The following is a 23,678-nucleotide window of genomic DNA, read 5'->3' as shown; positions in this document are numbered from 1 at the left end:
AAATGTATGCAATGACACCCCCCCTTGAAGTGAAGGAACTGCGCCAGAATATTGATAAGAACATAGCCAGGGGTTTCATTCAGCCAGCCAAATCCCAAGTGCTGTTCAAAGAAAAGAAAGTTGGGTCTCTTAGGCTCTGCATGGATTTTAAGGGGATTAATGTTGTGAGTATGGAAAACATGTACCCACTCTCACTCATGAAGGATCTATTGTCCCATTTGGTGAACGGAAAGATTTTCACAAAGTTGGACTTGAGAAAAGTATATTACTGTATTAGAATAAGAGAAGGTGATGAATGGAAGACTGCTTTCAATAGTCCCCTGGGTAGTTACCAGTTCAAAGTTATGCCGTTTGTATTGCATGGGGCTCCTGCAGTATTCATGCAATTGATCAACCAGGTGCTACATGAACATTTGTATAAAGGTGTTTTGGTATATCTTGATGATATCCTAAGCTACACGACGACTGTGACAGAACATGTGGGCTTAGTAAGGGACATTTTGAAAAAGCTGCTGGATGCTAAACTCTATGTCAAACTGTCAAAGTGTGAATTTCACCAAATGCATCTGGATTGTCTAGGCTACAGAATCTTCAGTGAAGGCATCGAAATGGATCCAGCCAAAGTAAAAGCTGTTATTCAATGGCAACTTCCAAAAACCTGAAAACAACTACAGAGTTTCCTGGGATTTGTCAACTTTTACCACCAATTTATCCCTTCTTTTGCTGAGATTGCTTTGCCCCTTACAGATTTGTTAAAAACTGGCAAGAACGAAAGGAAACCACAAACTGGCCAGCCACAGCCATTGAACCCAGTCCTAAAACACCCTCATCCTGAAGAACCCTTCATGATTCAGGCCGACGGTAGTGATGTGGCCATGGGGGTGATGTTGTTGCAAAGGAACCATGATGGACTTTTACAACCCTGTGCTTACACTTCAAAGAAGTTCATTAAAATGAGCTATTTAGGAGAAAGAAGCTTTTGCCATTAGGTGGGCTTTACTCATGTGGCACCATTTCCTGGAGAGGAGCAAAGTGCCTTTTGAAATATGGACTGATCACAAAAACTTAGAGGCATTGAAAACTCCCTGCAAGCTCTCCCCTAAGCAAGTTTGTTAGGCGCAGTACTTTAATCGTTTCAATTTCAACCTTCGGTACATACTAGGTGTTAAATATTTCTTGGCTGATGCCCTATCCAGATTACTACAATACAAAAGCCAGCGCAAACAGATTGTGGACTCTTATCATATCAGCACCGCAGCTTGTTTCCCAGATAACTCCAGAAGACCCACATCCTATTGCCTCTTCTAAATCTGACAATCCCCTTGTTACAAAACTAAAACAAAAACTGATCAAGGACTAATGGCTCAAAAAACCACCAAGCTGTCCTGACCCACAAGGATGGGTTGACTTGGAAAGGAGGGAAGTTATACTTGCCTGAATCTCTCTGTGTGCAAGCACTCCAGTGAAGCCATGATGTAAAGCAGGCTGGTCATTTTGGCTATTTGAAAAACTTGGATTTGATACGGAGGCAGTTTTGGTGGCCAGGGTTAAAGGGGGATGTAGAGAATTATGTAAAAAGCTGTGCAGTGTGTGCTATGATGAAAATAATTCCAGGAAAACCCCTGGACTGTTGCAGCCTGTTGCTGACCCTTCCCTACCATGGGAAGAAATTGCTATGGATTTTATTGTGGAATTACCTGAAAGTAGGGGAAATACAGTAATATGGACTGTAATTGATCTCTTTTCAAAACAGGCTCATTTCATTGCCTGCCCAGGTCTTCCTTCAGTGCAGAAACTAGCTAAGCTGTTCCTTAAACATATTTCACAGCGTTCCGAAGAGAATAATCTTCAACACAGGGGTGCAGTTCATGGCCAAATCCTGGAGGAGTTTTCTGAAACTGATTGGTTCTTCACCAGGGTTGTCATCAATTTTTCACCCATCTATGAATGGGGCAGCTGAAAAGGCGAACTCAATGGTGGAGCAATACCATAGGTGTTACATGGACTACTAGCAAACAAACTGGGCTGATCTCTTGCCTTTCACTGAAGTGGCATACAACAACACTGTCCACAGTAGCACGGGACTTACACCATTTAAGGTTGTCACCAGGAGGAATTTTGTCCCAATACCTGAATACCTTCATGAACCATCTGTTGTTGAGACCTTAGATCAATGGGCATCTTCATGGAAGGGAATTTGGGATGATGCAAAGAAAACTTTGGAAAAAGCCTCAAAATGTATAAAAACCAAGCTGACACAAAAGGACTCCTCACTGACAATTCCAGGTGGGAGAAAAAGTTTATCTATCCACAAAATATTTGAGACTCAGGTTACCCAGCAGAAAATTGGGACCGAAATTCCTGGGACCTTTTCCCATCGTAAGTGTTTTGAATCTAGTGACTGTAAGGTTAAACCTCCCTAGTCTTTTGGGCAAGATTCATCCTGTTTTTCACTATAGTTCACTGAAGCTTTATAGAGAGTCAAATTTGAGCCCCCTCCAAAGAAAGCCCCTGGTGGTAGCAGGGCAGACCCACTATGAAGTGAAGCAGATTTTAGATGCTAGACTGTACAAGAGAAAATTGCAGTATTTGGTACAATGGAAGGGTTATCCATTATCAGAAGCTACTTGGGTGAAATGTACCAATGTGAAAGCAGATAGGCTTATTCGTAGGTTTTATGATAAGCATCCAAACAAACCCAGGAGGGGTTCCTTGATCTATGTCTTTGTTTACATTACAGGATGGGGCCGAATGTCAGTGTTGTGACAACAGAAGTAATTGTAGCCATTTTACTTTTGTTTTTCTTTGTAACTTTCCACTCTATAGCTGGGGTTTTCCTTGTAGACAGACAAAGGGGGGAGGGAGAGGTATGAGCATTCTTAGTCATAACAATTGCAGCTGTGGTTACAATCAAGGTCAATGTGAATGAAGAATTTTGGCGGTAGAAGGGTGTCAAAGAAAAGCATTTTTTGTAATTGGGGAATGTGATGTGTGACAGCTTGGTTTGAGGTGGGAATTGCAATTTGTAACTTTGTATCAGGGGAGGGAACTTTCAGTTTGGGGTTCAACTATGTAAGTGCTGATATTTTGTTTTGAATAAAATGTTCTTTAAGGACGGATTTCTTGTCTTGAAGTTCTTTTGACTGATTTCATCTATCGGAACCATGACACAACGACTTACACAGCATATGAGACCTCCATATAAAAGCTGGATTACTGAAGGATTTGAAGAAAATATAAAAACTGAGAGAAAGTTTTTTGAATAAAGGCTATAGGACTATGATAAGGTGAAAATCTGGAAGTTCTGTACAAGATGGGAGCCATTACATCTTTTAAAACTGTTATTACTGTAATATAATTATGATTAGAAAACTACATCACATAAAACCATCTTTTAAAATTGTTATTACTATAATATAAATGTGATTAGAAAAAAATGAAGAAAATCCTATGTTGTATATTTTTAAAGCACCCCAAAGAAAAGAAAACTAAAACAAGAGAAAGTGCAAAACATATCTCAACTATATAATCCTAGGTTGCATCAACAGAAAGATAGTTTTAAGATCATATGAACTGATAAGACCCCTTTATATTGCACTGGTGAAACCACACTTGGAATAACATATCTATTTCTGATCAGTAAGATATAAAAAGATGCTAAAATTCTAGAAAGACTACAGAGAAGAGCAGCAAAGGTGATAAAGGGTCTGGAAGCCTTAATTGAGGGAATAAGGAACTAGGTAATGAAGAAAAGGATGAGGGGTGATATGATACGAATCTTTCAGTACTTGAGGAGCTGTCACGGAGAAGAGGGAATCAACTTATTCTCCAAAGCACCTGAGGGCAAGACAAGAAGCAATGGGTGGAAGATCATTAAAGAGAGATCCAACCTAGAACTAAAGAAAAAATTCCATTCCGGGATAGTGGAACAGTTTGCTTCTGGAACTTGTGGGTGTTCTATCCCTCAAGGTTTTCAAGAAGTGACCGGACAGCCATTTGTCTAGAATTGTATAGGTGAAGGCTTAGATCAGAAAACCTCCAACATCTCTTCCATCCTTCTGTTCTATCTTTCAAGATTATCAAAAATGGTCCATTAACTTGAAAAGGTGGAAGAACGAATTTGGAACATGACTATCTCTGGAGCATTTAAAGACATGTACAGATAGTTAAACCTGGTTTTTGTACAAAGTATGATTAAGATTTTATTTGGATAATCTCTTTTTTTCCTGGTTATTTGGATTAAAACATTAATAAGTGGACACTCCCCTGGTAGGTAATTTTTCTCAGCCATTTTCCTGTGGCTCCAGTTTGGCCACTGAGGATTTTACTTTATTTTTTAATAATAATAATAATAATAATAATAATAATAATAATAATAATAATAATAATAATAATAATAATAATAATAATAATAATAATAATAATAATAAAATGTTTTACCATTTGTCAGAACCCACTTCAATCCACATCTTAAGAAAGAAAGACTCTTAGAGACAAGATTATCCAAGCAGGAACTTTTACTAAAATATAGATGATAGAGGGTATAATAGACAGGATCTGAAGAATTCCCTCACAGATCAATATTTTTAAAGTGTCCCCAAGCAAACTCCATCCCTCAGTTCATTCGGTCAGTTCCAGATCAGCCAAGTTCCAGGTGGTAAGCCCCTCGTGGGAAAAAGAGAAACATCAGTCCATCCATAGCAGAATCAATCCCACCCCTTCACATTCCATCTGGAGAAACACCAAATCTCCCCCCCCCTTTCTTAGTTGCCCGTAAGATGAGAGGGAGAATGCCTCTCATTGATCTTATTGTGATGGGTAACAGGCAGGCAAAATAAACAAAAAGTTACATCTAAGGAAAGGAAGTGGAAGCAATAAATCCCCATGTTTATTATGTTTATTCCCTCTCCTCCTTGGGAATGGTAGAATCCAAGAGGGAGAGGGGGTTTTGCACAGAAGAGACAGTTAGAAATGAAATATAAATGGATTCTGACTCCATTTCTTAATCTTGCTTGCAGTACAGGAGATTAAAGAGGACCTTAAGTTACAACCTGCCCCAGATGGATGACATTGCCATTATGATATGATCTTATCATTTTTAATTGACCTAAATGAAGCAACATAAAATTTTAGTAATAAATATGTAAAATATCATGGTAAAAACACATGGTGAAACAGAGGGAAGAAGCCACATGAGTCTGGTAAAAGATATTGCTGCTTTAATTAGTTGAAGAGAGGTTCTTCCTTTGTGCTCCTGTATGTTTTAAAGCACCTCTTTTAAAGTACTTGCACTGTGGTATCATGAATATAATTGGAATTGGAATTTATAGAGACAGGTTTCATCTAAATCAAAATCAAAGTAGGGGACAGGGATAATACAAATGTACACAGGAACTGATAAATAAGAAGGAAGAATCATGGTGGTCAAATTAACTCAACAATATTAGCTCAGCTTTTTGAGAGATTTGATGGAGCTGAGATCTGCAATCCAAACTTTTGCCAGCACCCTTGCTGACTAAGTACTCCATCCCTTCAAACCATAATCAAGAAAAGGTTGGCTATGTAAAATAATTTTCAGTTATAGAATTTGCTAGTTCTTTGTAGTCAGCTTTAATATATGCACACACATTCTTGCCAATTTGCAGGAAGTTTTACAACTACCCTGCCAAGACTTGCCAAGGTTTTTATCCAATATCCCACTTATTCACTGAAAAGTAATGGAAATACAGTAGAAATAATATACATTAACATAAATATTGTTATTTCATTACCTTCATAATTTTCTGGAATATTTACATTGCTTTTTGTAATTCTTTTCTGTAGTAGATTAAAAATTGAGGATTATAATATATTTTTGTTTTATACTCATTTCCCAATTTTCTCTGTGAATTCCTTTAAAATATTAACAAGTAATCATTTGCAAAATATTTCTGATTCTTCCTTTCACTTTACAGTATATTATTTGCAGACATTGTGGGGTTTACCAGTTTGGCATCTCAGTGCACTGCTCAAGAATTAGTGAAGCTTCTGAATGAACTCTTTGGAAAGTTTGATGAATTAGCCACAGTAAGTGTGTATGCTTTTGTCACTATGAATTTAATTTTAATTGCTTGTGAATTATACATAATTGAGATGTGTTTCTAATCCAGTTTCCAATGCTTTTTCTTCTAAAAAGTCAAAAATTCATCAAATAATTTTGGTTAACCATGTATAACACCAGGTTCAAACAATCCATGTAATTTCCGAGTACCATTTTTGTGCTCATGATTGCTGAAAACTGCTAGCTTATTTTCTGATGCACCGAGTTAGGGAATGTTGCATTATAGATGAAAATTCTAATATAATCTGTAAAAATAGGTGTTCCACAGGATTTTTTTAAAAAAACAAAAAGCCTCTGTGCTGTATCCCTTTTCATTCTGTAGCTGTCAAAAAATGTTCTACACAATTCTTGGCTATCAGAAGTCAGCCAGTTTTAAAATAATTCATTGGAGCTGCAAATGAATTAGTGAAAAAAAGAATAATTAGAGCTGACATTTCATCAACAGTTGTTTTATTATCAATGGACATATTTACACAACACAATATTATTTTGAATAATATAGATCATACAATGCTGATGTTGCACATAGAGTACAGAACTACATAGTGAGAAAAAAACGTATTGATTAGGCAGTATTGTATGTGCACATTTTCATTGATTTATTAATTTCATCCTTCTATTTTGCTAAAATTCAAGAGCATTTGGTACTCTGTTGCATGGGTGTCAAGACTGATTTGCCTTTTCACCTAGATTATTTCTTTAGCTCATATCTTGACAATGGAATGCAAAGATGGGAGGGACGATTTCTAGGCAACCAAGAGCCCAAGGCTACTCAAAGGAGAAATGGACTGTTTTCATAACAAGAGAAAAATATTACTATTGGACAATGTGAACACCCAGTGGGTGGGGGAAGGGGAGTCTATTGTTTAACTAAGGAAGCCTTCAAGCAGCAAAACCAGAGCTGTTTTGCTTTCTTCTGTGCCAATGTAAATTTTCAGTAAAGTATTATACTCTTGGTTAAAATCATGTCCCATGAGTTTCTTTTTCTGAAAATGCCAACTAGACAGTTGGTATTAAACCAGCTCTCTACTGTTGCAGCCCACCAGGAGGTTGGCAGCTTGAAAATTTTAGCAGTTGAGAGAGGAGTGGATGGAGGGGTGAGACCAGAGGGAGCCTCCTCTCTAGAAAACTATGGTGGCAGCCTAATCCAGGATGCAGGGGCTGGCACACACAACCCTAATGACAGCCAGCCTCCCCTTTCAGGCACCTCAGGCATCATTGGGGCTGCCACCCGGGTACATGTTAATGCAATAGGACTGAGCACCGCCTCCCTTCACAGTTTGGTACAATGGACAGCACGACCATGTGGCTTATTTTCTGACCCAGGTCTGGAACTATGTGGAATGCCATAGAGCAAGAAACCTGGATGGGTGCACCCGGCTCAATGCCATCACATCTAACCTAGAGGGGTGGTGGTGCAGCGGAATGGCTGGTGTCTCTCTATCACAAAGGGGTTTTGGAGTTGCAAGTCTTGGACACTTTTGTGCAGGCATTCCGGGATAGATTTAAGGACCATGCAGCGGCCCAACATGCAGAGATCTGCATCCAATCCCTACAGCAGGGAAAGTGACCAGTGGCATAGTACATCTGAGATTTCCATGGCCTGGTGGCTCGCCTGAGAAATTTTCCCAAACTTATGCTCGTCTACCAATTCTGGAAGGAGCTGAGCAAGGAGCTGTATCACAACTGCCTGCCCAGGGAGTACCAGGCAACTTTTGAGCATGGTACCAGTTGGCCACAAACATGGAGCTCGAACTGATGGAGGACCAGGAGCATGCAACACATGAGAGATGGTCCCACCAGATGACCAGGTGATGCCCAAAACCCCACGGAAGGAGAGAAGAGACAATCCCTTCCACAGGGAAAAAGCTCCACTGGGGCTTGAGAGCATGTTTCTGATGTGGGAGTAAAGGCCACTGAGCAGCCGATTGCCCCATGCCATACCCAGTATCAGCACCTACACCCAGCCCAACCAAAGCTGGAAAAGCCTCCAGTGAGAACAAGGGAGAAGTCACGGGTGGCCCAACAGGTCATAGAGGTCTCTCCCAATCCAGTGAAAAGGAGAGAACTCCGACCCATGACAAGCTCGGCTTGGTCTTCTATGAGAGCAACAGCTTGGGGGAAGATGACCCGATGGTAAGTGGCACCATCATCCCCAAGACAGCCTGAGTGGAGAATCAGGTGCCCTACTTGGGAATAACGGGGGTCTTCATGGCTTTGTTGGACTCAGGATGCATCTGGTGCCTAATCAGCCTCTGGACTGTAGAGAAACTGAGACTGAGGAAGTTAAGACAGCCCATGGGATTCTCCCAGCTACAGTAGATGGATTCCTTATAGGAGGGGCACTGGCAACTTCCCCTCCCTCCTCCTCCCCCCCCCCCCGACTTCCCAGAGCTGAATACAGGGTATTGCCTTTAACAAACTTAAACTAAAATACGCTAAATAACTATAATTAAACTTCAAATCCTATCACACTTTAACTCCCTTAAACATAACTAAATAATAACATGTCTTATAATTCTAATAGTAATTATACTAATACTCATTCATATGCTAAATGAAACTTTTTAGTCCCATATTTATTCTGTATATAATCAATCCATCTTCTCCACTCCAGTATATATCTCTGTTGTGATTGTTCTTTCAAATATGCTGAGATTTTTGCCATTTCTGCCAAGTTTGAAACTTTCAAAGTCCATTCTTCTATAGTAGGCAGTTCCTCCTTCTTCCAATATTGCGATACCAAAAGTCTTGCTGCAGTTATTAAATGCAACATCAATTTAGTCTCTCACAGTACAATCTGTAATAATACCCAACAAAAATAACTGTGGAGAAAACCTTATCTTTTTCTTAAATATCTTCTGCATATTCCACCAAATTTTAATCCAAAAACCTTTAACCTTTCTACAAGTCCACCATATATGATAATACATTGCATCATCACAACCACACCTCCAACATTTAGGCTGATAATTTGGATACATACATGCTAATTTTTTATGATCTAAATGCCATCTATAAAACATTTTATAAAAGTTCTCTCTTAAATTTTGTGCCTGTGTAAATTTTACATTTCTGACCCAGATTTTTTCCCAAGTATCCATTGCAATTGGCTCTTGAATATTCTGGGCCCATTTTATCATACAATCTTTAACAAGTTCCGTTTCAGAATCTATTTTGTATCAATGCATTATATATCCTTCTTATATGTGCTTGACTTTGATCTCTAATTTGTTTTACCAAATTTACATCTGATATCGAGATGCCAATTTTCTGATCTTCTTTCCATCTAGCTTGTATATGGCCATACTGAAACCAAGTTTGTACTATTTTTTCCTCTTTTAAAATATTAAATGGCTTTAATTGCCATACATTCCTTTCCAGTCTAAGGATTTCTTTATATGTAGTCACATCATGTTTAAATCCCACATTTATATTTTCTATCGCATGTTTAGGTATTGCCCAAATTGGTATTTTATAACTTAACTTATATCGATATTTTTTCCAAACTCGCAACAGGGCATACCTTAATATATATGTCTTAAAAACATTAAAAGTATTGTGTTTAACATATTGTAAATTAGTTGCCACTTGATCTCCCAACAACATATCAAACTGTCCTCTTAACAAATTAATTGCTTCTCTCAGCCTCTTATCAGATGGGTTCAAAATAAAAGCTTTCTCTTTCATCTTTATTTCCTCTTCTATTTCTTTACGCTTATGTTCCATTCTATGTCTATGTTTATTATTCAAATATATTAATACTCCTCTCATATAAGCTTTACTTGCATCCCAAACCATTTCAATGGGAATACCCTTATACATATTCATAATAAAAAATTCTCTGATCTGCTTTTTACATTCTTCCACATTCTCTTCATATCTAAATAAATTTTCATTTAACCTCCATGACCTTCTATCCCCCTTCCCCTTCTCCAATTCCATCCATACTGGACTGTGGTCTGATAAAATTCTTGGGCATATCTTAATCTTCTTAACCCTAGAAAAAATCATTAGTGGTTAATATAAAATCAATCCTAGAAAAAGATTGATGTCTATCAGAGAAAAAAGTAAAATCCTTTTCATCCAGATTGTGATCTCTCCAAACATCTCTCAACTCCAAATCATCTTTCAAGTCAAAAAAGGATTTAGGCAATCTAGCATGATTTGGAGTACTTTTAAAAAGTCCTTTTTTATCTTTCTGTGTACTGATCACTCCGTTCCAATCTCCCATCAAAATACACGATTTATAATCCCATTGAGTTATTTTATTATGTAAAAATTTGTAAAATTCTCCTTGCTGTTGATTAGCTGCATATATTCCAATTAAAAGTATTTTCTTCCCTTCTATTAAAAGTTCAATTATAATATATCTTTCTTGTTTATCTGCTTCAATTAAGTTGGCTGTTAAATCCTTCTTCACATAAATAACTACACCATTTTTATTCTCTGGAGAAGATGCAATAAATTGTATGCCCAGTCTAGAATTTGTCAAATATTTTTGATCAGATACATGAATATGCATTTCTTACAAACATATAACATCATTTTTAAATTGTTTCAGGTACTGAAATATTTTCTTCATCTTTTGTGATGAATTTAAGCCATTAACATTCCAGGTTAGAAACTTTGTCGCCATCTTTTGTGACTTGAAGCTTTCGGAGCATATCTTGCAGATCCACAAGCATCTGCCTCTTGGGTCTCACTCCTCCCACTGCTTCACTAAGAATAGATTCTTGAGTTGTAGTTGTAAGATGTTGTTTCTGTTGTTGTTGTTGTTCCTTCCATCTAGATGCAGCCCGTGTCACTCTTTGGGTCTTTGATTCTTCTAATAAAACCAAGGAGTGTGCAGTTTCCAAATTTTGCTGTGTTTCCTTTGGAACCAGCGAGGTTATTTCTTCACCTCGTTGTATGCCTTCTGCCTGTGACTTTCGCATTCCTTCTTCCTTTCCTCTTTTAACTTCTGGAGATGGCGGTGAACCTGCTTTCAATACACTAGAATAAAAATCTTGTGCCTTCAGAACTGTATTAAGACGGTATCTGATACCAACTATCCCAGTTGGTATCTGCCATCTGAACTGAAGCTGTTGTCTTTTTAATTCATCTGCCAAAAAAACAAAATATTTCCTTTTTCTTAAAATTCTTGGGGAAATTTCTTTCAGAATCAAAACCTCTTGATTAGCCACTTTAAATCTATTACTGAATGAGCTTGAATGATCGCATTTCTGATCTTTCTCTTTGTGAAATACACAACCACATCTCTTGGCAGTTTCCTTTGCCTAGCAATCCAAGAATTAACATGAAATATTTTGTCTATCTCCATTATAAAATCTTCCAGTTGAACTCCCAAAATAGGCACCAGAGCATCCACCACTATTGCTTCCAAATTTTCTTGTGGATTTTCTTTCAAACCTCTTATCCGCAAGGCAAACTCCATGTCTCTATATTGTATCATAACCACCTCATCATCAATTTTATCCATTTTATTCTCAGCTTCACACATTTTAGCCTCCAATATCAGAATCTTAGTCTTGAATAGGAGCCATGATGCAAAACCCGCAGAGCATTTTGGATTCATGAAAATCCTTTATTTGGTAAAAAGTCAATTTTGGTGGCCAAAAATGAAAAAGGACATACAGGCCTATGTGACTACTTGCCCCATGTGTGCCTCCATGAAGTACCTATCTGAAAAGCCTCCAATATTGCTACAGTTGGTAGCCAACCCAGCTAAGCTGTGGGAAGAGACATCCATGGACTTTATTGTGAACTTGCCTGAGAATGCTTGGAGCATAGTAATCTGTCACTGACCTGTTTTTGAAGGAAGCTCACTTTGTGGTGTGTCCAAAGATTCCTTCAGCCTGGACCTTAGCAAAGATAATTGTGCAATACATTTATCAAATACATGGGGTCCCGAAGTGCATTATCTTGGATAAGGTAAAGGTAAAGGTTCCCACGCACATGCATGCTAGTTGTTTCCAACTCTAGGGGCTGATGCTCATCTCCATTTCGAAGCCAAAGAGCCAGTGCTTGTCTGAGGACGACTCCGTGGTCAAAGGCACACGGAATGCTGTTACCTTCCCACCGTAGTGGTCCCTATTTTTCTACTTGCATTTTTACGTGCTTTTGAACTGCTAGGTTGGCAGAAGCTGGGACGAGTAACAGGTGCTCACTCTGTTATGCAGCACTCAGGATTCGACCTGCCAAACTGCCAACCTTCTGATTGACAAGCTCAGCGTCCTAACCCACTGAGCCACTGCGTCCCTATTATCTTGGATAGAGAGCTACAATTCATTACAAAGTTTTGGTGGGAATTCTTGAAAATGATAGTCTTCTCTTGGGCTTAGCTCCACCCATCATCCGAGTACTAATAGGGCTACTGAACACTCCAACTTGCTAGTAGAACAATACTTGTGCTGCTATGTAAATTATCAGCAAACTAATTGAGCTAAACGCCTGCTTTTCACATTGGTGGCAAAGAACAACACAGTTCACAGAGCAAAGCTTTTACCCCTTTCAAAGTGACCATGGGGACTGTTCATAGTCCCATTCTCAGAGTCCTTAGCCCCTCAGAGAGGGTTTAAAGTGGGGGATAAAGTGTATTTGTCCACCACATACCTAAACCTGTGGCAAATTTACAAAAAGTTAGGTCCCGGTCGACTTCCGGGTGGCAAGGCTCCATTGAAGACAGCCATTTCGGCTGTCAGCCCCGTTGTCTCCATAGAGCCACCAAAAACAGCAACGATCAGCTGTTTGGCGGCTCGGAAACCCGCTCCTTGGGAGAAGAGGAGGGGGTGAGCGCCCAGGCAGGGGTAGAGCTCCCCTAGACCGCCAGAGTTGAAACTCTGGTGGTTGAAGGGTGTGAGCCCCCCCGAAGCCTGAGTTTGTTCCGGACTCTGGGACGCCTCTGCTCCAAGGCTTTGGAGCAGAGCAGGACGCTGCAACCATCCCTGCTATCGAGAGTGAATTTTTGATTACTTGAATGCAGGCAGAGCTGTGCAGGAGGATGCTGTAACAGCAAGTATCTGAACTTTAACTCAGTAAACTTTGTGGAAAATTTGCAAGCGGTGCGGAAAGTGAAAGTGCGCAATAGAATTAAGTGGTGTGAAAATGGCTACCAAGCCAACTAAAGTTCCTAGAAGTGCGGGAGCCTCGCCAGTTCAGCAATCTTCATTACAGGCTTTAATGCCCCCTCCTCCGGCACCCGCACCTGCACCAGCTTTAACAATAAAAGACTTGCAGGATGTTTTGCAAGAGGCTTTGAAAAAACAATCTCAGCAACTAGTGGAGCTTATTGAGGAGAAGAATACAGAAATAAGGGCAGACATTTTGCTTGCATTTCAAGGAATGGCTGTTTGTATTGAACGCTTGGATGAGAAAGTGGAAGAACTTAGCCAAAATAATATCAGATTAGATGCCAAAATAATGGATGCTGAAACAGTGATGGAAAAGATTGATGAAGATTTAATATTGGTGCAGTATCGAGAGATGGAGTTTGCTGTGAGAATCAGAGGTTTGAAAGAAGATCCTAAGGAAAATTTGACAAAAGTATTTTCAGAAGTTCTTGAACAGATTCTTGGGTGTTCAGCAGAAGATATTATGGTGGATATAGATAAAATATTTTGCATTAATTCCTGGATTGCAAGACAAAGGAAGCTACCTAGAGATGTGGTGGTTTATTTTACAAAGAGAGCAATTAGAAATGAGGTTATTCAAGCCTTTTATAATAACAAATTTACAGTTGCAGAGCAAGAAGTTTTAATTTTGAAAGAGATCCCTCCAAGAATTTTAAGGAGAAGGAAAGAATTTGCTTTCTTGGCAGAAGAATTAAGGAGACGGGATATCCAGTTTAGATGGGAGATCCCAGTAGGTATGGTGGTGATGCACGCAGGCACGAGATATTGTCTTATCACAGTTTTACAGGCACGAGATTTTTATGCTAATATTTTGAAGGCAGGTCCCCCACCATCCACGGAATTTAAAAGAAGGAATGGTGAAGGAGAGTGTCAGCTACAAAGTATACAAGGAGCTGAAGGAGTTATGCAGTCGAAAGATGGAGAACTTCAGCAAACTACAGGAGTGGATCAGATTTCAGTATCAACGGAGGAGCTCAGAGACCAAAGAATGACACACGCTGCAGCTAGACGAATGAGACAAGAGCAAGAACAACAGAGAGCCATGATTACATCTCAAAAACTTACTTACAGTGAAGCAGTGGGAGGAGCGAAGCCAAAGAGAATGCAGGTGATGTTGGAAGAGGCGCTCCAAAAGCTTCAGGTTGCAAAAGATGGCGACAAAGCTTCTAACCTGGAATGTTAATGGTCTAAATTCACCACATAAAAGAAAGAAAGTATTTCAATATCTAAAGCAATTTAAAAATGATGTTATTTGCTTACAGGAAACACATATTCGAGCAGTTGATCAAAAGTACTTGATAAACTTTAGGTTGGGCTCACAGTTTATTGCTTCTGCACCTGACAAGAAAAATTGAGTTGTTATTTATGTCAAGAATACTTTAACAGCGAGTTTAATCGAAGCAGATAAACAAGGAAGATATGTTATAATTGAACTATTAATAGAAGGCAAGAAAACACTTTTGGTTGGATTATATGCTCCTAACCACCAGCAAGGAGATTTTTACGATTTATTACACAGCAAGATTACTCAGTGGGATTATAAATCTTGTATTCTTATGGGAGATTGGAATGGCGTCTTGGATGTACAAATGGACAAGAGAGGTCTTTTTAGAAGTACGCCAAGTCATGCTAGACTGCCTAAATCTTTTTTTGAGATGAAGGATGACTTGGAATTGAGAGATGTTTGGAGAGAAAGGAATTTGCAAGAAAAAGACTTTACTTTTTTCTCTGATAGGCATCAATCTTTTCCCAGGATTGATTTTGTATTAATTACTAATGACTTTTTTTCTAGGATTAAGAAGATTAAGATTTGTCCAAGAACTATATCTGATCATAGTCCAGTATGGTTGGAGATAGAAAAAGATAATAGAGACAGACGGTCTTGGTGTTTAAATGAAAATTTGTTTAGATATCAGGAAAATGTGGAAGAGTGTAAAATACAGATGAAAGAATTTTTTAAAATTAATATGCATAAAGGTACCCCTATTGAGATGGTTTGGGATGCAAGTAAAGCTTATATGAGAGGAGTATTAATATATTTGAATAATAAACATAGACGTAAATTGGAATTTAAGAGGAAAGAATTAGAGGAGGAAATTAAGAAAAAAGAAAAGGCTTTAATTCTGAATCCATCTGATGGGAAGATTAAAGAGGTAATTACTTTATTAAGGGGTCAGTTTGATAAGTTAATAGCAGATCAAGTGGCAACTAATTTACGGTATGCTAAGCATAATACTTTTTGTAATGCTAATAATCCGGGTAGGTGGTTAGCCTACTTGTTAAGGAAGAAACATAGACTGCAGCTGCTCTTCAACTTTAGAAGGAAAGACGCCCAGACCCCAGCCTGTAAAAAATCACAGACTGCATCTTCTTCTCCAATTGGTCCCGCTTTCCCTGCGCAGACCAAATGGGAGATCCGCTCCAGGTTTTCCAGCCAGCCCTGTCCCTAAAGTTTCAGCACCCGGCGTATAAGACGACCCCTGACTTTTGAGAAGATTTTCATGGGTTAAAAAGTCATCTTATACACCAGAAAATAGATAGTAGATATAGATATAGGAATTGCTGTTAGTTCAGTCATAATGTCATTTGAGGCTTCAAAAATATCAGCTTATTGTATCAGTGTCTTGAAATGGTCTCAGGGTTATTTGATATTGCAACTGTATTAAAATTGCCTTAATGTTAGAATCCATTTATATTTCATTTCTAACTCCCTATCTGTGCAAATCTAAATCTCACCCCCTACTGGATTCTGCCATTCCCAAGGAGGGAAAGAGAAGATATGGTTGTTAACTGCCCATCCCTATCCCTTAGATGCAAGGTTTGTTTATTCATCCTGCCTGGAGGCCATCACCAAAGACCAGGGAAGAAACCCTTTGAACTAAGAAGAACAAAGAAAGAGGGGGGGATTCTGGTTTTTATCTCCAACTGGATTGTGAAGGGGAGGAAGTATCAATGTTGCAAATGTACTGGCGTTTCTCCTTCCCCACAAGGGGTTTTGACACCTGAACCTTGACTGATCCGGGACTGACCAAATGGACTGAGGGGAGGGTTTTTTTACTCGGGGACACTTTAAAAGTATCGATCTGTGAGACAGTTTCCAGATCCTGTCTATATTATCCACTGTCAACCATATTTTAGTAAAAGTTCCTGTTTGGACAATCTCATCTCCAAGAGTTCTTCTTTCCTATGATGTGGATTGGGGTGGGTTCTGAAACTTACAGTGAATCAGACAAGACGTATTAGAGGCCATCATATTCTGTATATAAAATTAGCCTTATCCATGATATATTATAGTCATTCTGTGAGATAACATATGGAGAATGGACATAGCTATCAAATCAGATAAAAACCTACAGTGACATGAACTTTTTAATGAATTGCTTCTTTTTTAGTGGGTGAGTGAATATGCAGCAATCCAGAATATATTATACAACTTGTTCCCAAACACAAAATCATCTATACTATTATCAGTTCTGTTAAGTGGAGATTCAACCCCACTTTTATTGTCTCTACATTATTGCATTTGGCCACAGTCATTTTGAACCTGTCTAGACTCCTGGATATATGCTTCTATTCAACTGTCCTGAAAGCCTCCCATTTGTTTTACACTGAGTAATGGTTTAACAGTTTAGAGAACTTATCCAGGTATAAATATATTTATGTCAGAATAAATGATATATTCCAGGAACACAGACTCCAATATTTGATAACTTTTCATTACTATAACTACATAATGAGAATTAGCTGAAACAACTCCTACAAGCATTTTTGAGGTAACTGTAAAATTTTGAAAAGATTTACTTTTTTGGGTAAGGAATCAATCAAGAAAGCTGATATTATATATCAGAATTTTATTATAACTCCAAAAATACAGGTGATAATATCAACCTTTTTCAAATGAGTTCCTCCATGTCTGAGTTGATTACACAATTCTATATAGTTAATTTTGTATAGTCACATGTTTTCTAGAAATTAAACATTGTTCAGAAAACAAATTATTTGTGGCCACTTCTTTTTAATGTAATGCAGGTGTCTTACATGTCTGTCCCATTCACATAAGTAACAACAATACTTGTATATCTGAGCTGCATTCCAAGCAGCAGAGTTACTACTTTTAGATCTCTATAGATATTCCAAGTGTACTTGGTGCAATGGATATGCTTTAACAACAGTTCCATGTTTTTGTACCTTTCCTTCATATGTGCAGCATAGCCAACAAATACTGAAGAGTTTACATTGTCATTATGTCACAGCTTTGAAGCTTAACACTCATGAATACATAAAAGAAGCTATTCTTTGGGCCATGCTCACAACCCAAAGTTGTGAACAAACCATCAATGTCAGTACAGAAAATGAGCTTGTCAACAAGCTTAAGAAACTTCTTAAATCATCTTGGTGCTTTGAAAGACAGAAATTTTCATACCTGGTGAGAATGTTGGGAACAGAATTAAAACACCAACAAAATTGGATTGGTAAGAAAAGAGTTTTTTATTCTGCAAAAAATAGAAAAGTGGTTTGCAAAGTGCTGTGGATCCTGGTGAGAGACTTCAATAGGAAGTTCTAAAGCAGAGACCACACACAAGCATTCAAATTCATGACATTATATACAGTTCTATCACAACGCCCCATTCCCTCCCTTTGGTCCCATTTGATAGGTCCTCCAGGTTTACAGTCTGTCCGAGGCACCTAGTAAGAATATATTGTCTCTCCTTTTGGTTACATTGTTTCAAACTTCTCCCTACCACACTTTTACCTCTTTTCTCCTTTCCAAACCAAAACTAACGGGCTGTGATCTGCCCAGTCATTAGTCATAATCTCTATTTCCCTAACCATCTCTTTCAATTCATGGGATGCCCATATCATATCAATTCGGGTCCATGTTTGATGCCTGGGAGAGAAATAAGTATATTGCCTCTCTTCTCTGTGAAAATCTCGCCATATATCACATATACCTATTTCCTCCCTCACTTTATCACACACCTTAGGCAATGTTCTTTTTTACTGCAGAAAATAGAAAAGTGGTTTGCAAAGTGCTGTGGATCCTGGTGAGAAACTTCAATAGGAAGTTCTAAAGCAGAGACCACACACAAGCATTCTGAAGCAGAGACCACACACAAGCATTCAAATTCATGACATTATATACAGTTCTATCACAACGCCCCATTCCCTCCCCTTTGGTCCCATTTGATAGGTCCTCCAGGTTTACAGTCTGTCCAAGGCACCTAGTAAGAATATATTGTCTCTCCTTTTGGTTACATTGTTTCAAACTTCTCCCTACCACACTTTTACCTCTTTTCTCCTTTCCAAACCAAAACTAACGGGCTGTGATCTGCCCAGTCATTAGTCATAATCTCTATTTCCCTAACCATCTCTTTCAATTCATGGGATGCCCATATCATATCAATTCGGGTCCATGTTTGATGCCTGGGAGAGAAATAAGTATATTGCCTCTCTTCTCTGTGAAAATCTCGCCATATATCACATATACCTAATTCCTCCCTCACTTTATCACACACCTTAGGCAATGTTCTTTTTACCCCTTTAAATAAACGTTGCCCCGGGGTATAGTCTTTATCAACATCTACTATTGCATTGAAGTCTCTTACAATGCATATATGCTGGTATTCTAACCCTGCTATTACTTTATATAAACCTTGAAAAAAGGCACACTGATTACAATTTGGTGCATACACATTCACCGATAAGATCTTCTTCTGAGCCAATCGAAGTTCTACCATCACTACTCTACCTTCTATATCTGAATACACCCAGTGGGCCTCAATATTTCGCCGGACGTAAATCACTACTCCCCTTTTCTTTTGTCCTGCCAGGAACACAAAAACCTCCCCCAATTTTGGACACGCTAGTACATTCTGTTGACTTTTAATGATATGGACTTCCTGGATACAAATTATATCATATTTTAATTTACAAAGTTTGGACCAAGTTTTTTTCCTCTTAGTAGGAGCATTAAGACCGTCAATATTGACAGAAAAAAGGCGAACCTCTTCCTGAATGTCACTGCTTCGCTGTATTCTTTATTTTTTTTGCTAACCGTGTCTCCATTTGAGGGCCCGAGCCTCCCAATTCCCCAGCATCTTCCTTATCTATAATCTTCTTTTCTTTTAATCCTCCACTTCTCCCCTTGGAATCCAATTGAACTTCTTCCTGGCTTTTGCCTTCTAACTCCTCCTCACTCTCCTGATTGAACTGAGATTCAAAAAATACATGGGCATCCTGTAAGTTATCAATACGATATCTCTTGTCCTGCCACATAAAAGCCAATCCTTCTGGAATCAGCCATCGGTAGCGAATATCAAATTTCCTAAACTGACTTGTTAGGAAATCATATTTTTTCCTCTGATCTCTTACTCTTCTTGGTAGCTGCTTAAGAATAATTACAGATCTTCCTTTAAAGGATATAGTCTTCTCTCTTGCTTTCCGTAGGACCTGCTCCCACACTGATGTTTTATTCAGTCAGACATGTATCTCTCTCGGGAGTTTGTTTTGACATGCATAACTAGTGTAAACCTGAAATACGTCATCTATATCCCTCAACATCTCTTGTGAGTTCACCTCAAGCACTCCAGCCAAAATCTCTGCACAATAGTTTCTAACTGCTCCTCTCGGTCCTCTTCAATGTTTTGTAAACGTAGGAAGAAGGCAGATTTATCTAATTCAAGGGCAATTATTTCATCCTCCAGGCGTTTATTAGCTATCACCAGCCAGTGTTCCATACTTTCCACTTTTACATCTGTCTTATCCATTCTCGTTTCTACCCCCTGGATCCGTTCCTCTTGACTCACTACCATTGTCTGCATTTCCTGGAGCTTCGTATGTATACTCCTTATTTCTCCCTTTAAACCTTCCATCTGGTTACCCATCTCAGCCTTCATTTCCCGCTTTAACTCTTCAAATCCTATAGCTGTAGTTTCCTGATTTTTCAACATTAAGTCTTGAAGTGACTTGAACATATCCTGAACTCCCTGTATAGATAAAGCATCTTTATTCCCTGTCACTGTCTCATCCGGAAATTTGCGAGCTGTCAGGGGTGTAGTTGATGGGGATTGTGTGGGCACAGGCACTATGGTCTTCTTCTTGGCAAAAGTTGTTATGGTCGCCATTTCTGTTATTCTTTGGTGCTCTTCCAAAATAGCCTACACTTGCCCAATCTCCAAGACTCCTCCCCAAGCACCTCGTACTCTCAATATTATCCTAATCACCCAATTTCTTCTTTAGACCCCTAATATTTAACCAATATTCACTTATAAATATTCCTGTAAACAGTTATATCAAAACTTATCAAATTATGCCAAGTAATCAATTAGTTATCCATACACACAATTCAGTACTAAATTTCAACCATAATACCAATAAAAAACTAATTGGTTAATATATTAGTAAATTAATTATTTTTAATCACTTAATTTTAAATTTATGGAAGAATTATTTCCTTTATAAAAATAAATAATCAAATCTAAGTTTATTAAAGTAGGGGTTAAATATGTTGTTATTATATAAGGTATAAAAAGAAAAAAATATAGAGAATATAGTAAATAGGCCCTATCAATGGTAAAAAAGAAAGGGAATAAGTAATAATATGGAGAAGCCAATATTAAAAACAAAAGGATGATGTAACCCAGTTCAGTATATTTAAATTCCTTATTCTTCAAGCAGGCGTGGCAGTCCAATTCAGTTCAGTTCAGTTCCTCTTCTCTTCTCTGCTGACAAATATTACGATGTTACAATCCAACTAAATAGACCTCCAAGAATGAAGCAGAAAGAAAAATCCTATGCCAGATCAAATAAAAAAGGGGTCTCCAGGCTGTTATGCATTAACGAATTAACAAATCACCATCCAGATCCCAGATATTTCAAAAGGAGAAAAAAATAAAATAAAAACACTTATCAAAATTCTCATTCTCTTTTGATATTCACTCTTAACTCTGCCTGGAACGTCAGTAGCTTCCACTTTAAAAGGCTAGAGTGGAAGATTGGGTGGATTTGCCTGAGGGATTTTGGGAGTTCTAATTCCACGGTTACTGGGTTTATAATTCTAATGATGAAAAATGGTCGTACATATTTGGGTCTGAGTTTCTTAGACTGTTGTAGGGATTTTAGGTACTTAGTGGATAGGTAAACAATTTCCCCTATGATAAAAGATTTTGGCTCAACTCTTTTTGTCTGCTTGGGTCTTATATGCTTGTCTAGCCTCATCAAAGGCTTTCCTAACTATCCTTTCTTTGTGATTCTAAGCTTTCAATGAGGGGGTGGCAGGTTCTGCAGGGGGAAGTTCTGGCATTGGGTTAAAACTTTGCCCTATGGCTACTTGGAATGGAGTGTAGCCCATGCTGGAGTGAACAGCATTGTTGTAGGCAATCTCAGTGAATGGGAGGAGGTTGGTCCAGTTGGTCTGCTGGTAATTAATAGAGCATCTAAGATATTGCTCTAGTACTGAGTTCCACCATTCAGTCCCACTATTCATTTGTGGATGATAACTAGAAGACAGTCCCTAGGTGGTCCCTAACAGAGCCAGAAACTCCTAAAATTACAATGTGAATCGCACTCCTCTATCTGATATGATGCATTGTGGGGCTCCATGTAAGCAATAGATGTGTTGAACAGTTTTGCTAGTGTTTTTGCTGTAGGGATTTTTGAGCAGGGGATAAAATGCACTTCGTTGGAGAACAGGCCCGTTATGACCCAGATGACTGTGTTTCCGTTGCTCTCTGGTAACTCCACTATAAAGTCCATAGAGATTTCCTTCCAAGGTGCCAAGGGAATTGCTACTGGCTGTAGTAGCCCAAGTGATTTCCCTTGTAATCTTTTTGCTGATGCGCAAATTGGGCAGCTGGCTGAATAGCTTTCAATGTCCTTTTTTATTGATGGCCACCAAAATTGCCTTTTAAGTTGATGTAAAGTTTTTACAAACCCAAAGTGGCCTGCTAATTTTGAGTAATGGCAAAGTTGCATGAAGGCCAGTCTCTGACTTTTGGGTGTGTATATTTTTTCTCCCACTCAAGGTAGACCATCTGTTCTTATGTCCTAGGTACTTGTCCTAGGAACCATTCATTGGTTTCCAGTGCTTTTCTGAATTCAATTGACTCACTAGCAGTTTTTGTAGTTTAGCTTGTGCTCGGGTAGTTACTCATGCTGCCAGTTGCATTTCTGGCATGAGTGGTTTTTGTTACACTAGCCTGAGTGCTATTAAACTGTGGCATTCTGGATAATGTGTCTTCCAGGATTTTTTTTCCCCTGGCAGATGTTTCAATGTGAAATTGAACTGGTGGAAATGCTGTGACCACCGTCCTTGTTTAGGGGTACGTTTCCTGGGTGTCTTAGCACTTCCAGGTTCTTGTGGTCGGTCCACACTTGGAAAGGAATTTTGTTCTCTTCCAAAAAGTGCCACCATCTGAGAAGAGCCCAGTGCACTGCATATGCCTCCTTTTCCCAGACCGCCCACCTTTGCTTGGTTTCGGTGAGTTTCCTCGATGTGTATGCACATGGCTTTAATGCCCCTTTGTTGTTTTCTTGTAACAGCACAGCCCCCACTGCTACATCACTGGCATTTGCCTGATTCATGAAACGCTTGTTGGTGTTGAGGTGCCTTAGGACTGGCTCTACTGAAAACAGCTTTTTAAGTCTCTCAAATGTGGCTTGGCAGTCTACTATCCATTTCAACAGCTGGCTTGGGTTGGGTTTTCCCTCCCCTCTGGTTTTCAGTAGATCTGTGATTGGTACGGCTATTTGGACAAAAGAGGGAATAAACTGCCGATTGAAGTTAGCGAAACCCAAGAAGCTCTGCAACTGCTTTCTCGTGTGGGGTGGCACCCATTCTAATACTGCTTGGACTATCTTGGTGTCCATTTCTATGCCCTCCGGAGATATGCAGTATATCAGATAGTCTATTTTGTCCTTGTGAAATTCACATTTAGAAAGTTTGGCATAGTGGTGGGCTGCCCACAGTTTGTGTAACACTGCCCTGACCAGTTTGACATGTTCATCCATGGTCTCTGTGAATATAAGGATGTCATACAAGTAAATGAACATGCCCTTGTATAGGTGCTCCCTTAGTACATCATCTATTAGCTGTATGAATATGGCAGGAGCTCCCTGTAACCCAAAGGGTAGAACTCAGAATTGGTAGCATCCTAAGGGACAATTAAAAGCAGTTTTCCACTCGTCTCCTTCCTTAATTCTAATTCAGTAGTATGCTTCCCTGAGATCTAGTTTGGTCAAAATCTTCACCTTTGAAAGGTGAGATAGCATGTCCTTCATGAGGGGGAGAGGGTATGGATTGCTTTTGTTTATGGCGTTCAAAGCCCTATAATCTACACAAAGGCAAAGAGTTCCATCTTTTTACTCTCAAAATAATATAGGGGCAGCCGTCTTGGGCTTTGCTGACTGAATAAACCCCCTTTCTAAATTTTTGTCTATATTTGCAT

At 38.8% G+C, this 23,678-nt stretch overlaps 1 protein-coding gene across 1 annotated transcript in view; it reads left to right on the top strand.

The window, feature by feature from the left end:
* ADCY1 (adenylate cyclase 1) overlaps positions 1-23,678 on the top strand; it is a gene marked incomplete at its 5' end in the record, with an annotated part of 490,247 nt that overhangs the window by 227,359 nt on the left and 239,210 nt on the right. The window contains one exon of the mRNA XM_081342918.1: positions 5,955-6,066. Within this exon, the coding sequence (XP_081199044.1) occupies positions 5,955-6,066 (112 nt within the window). The remainder of the gene's footprint in view (positions 1-5,954; positions 6,067-23,678) is intronic.

Source organism: Vipera berus (assembly GCF_964194415.1).
Source record: "Vipera berus genome assembly, chromosome: Z".
Taxonomy (NCBI): Eukaryota; Metazoa; Chordata; class Lepidosauria; order Squamata; family Viperidae; genus Vipera; species Vipera berus.
Note: the sequence above shows the minus strand (reverse complement) of the source record. Positions and strands in the feature narration are given on the sequence as shown.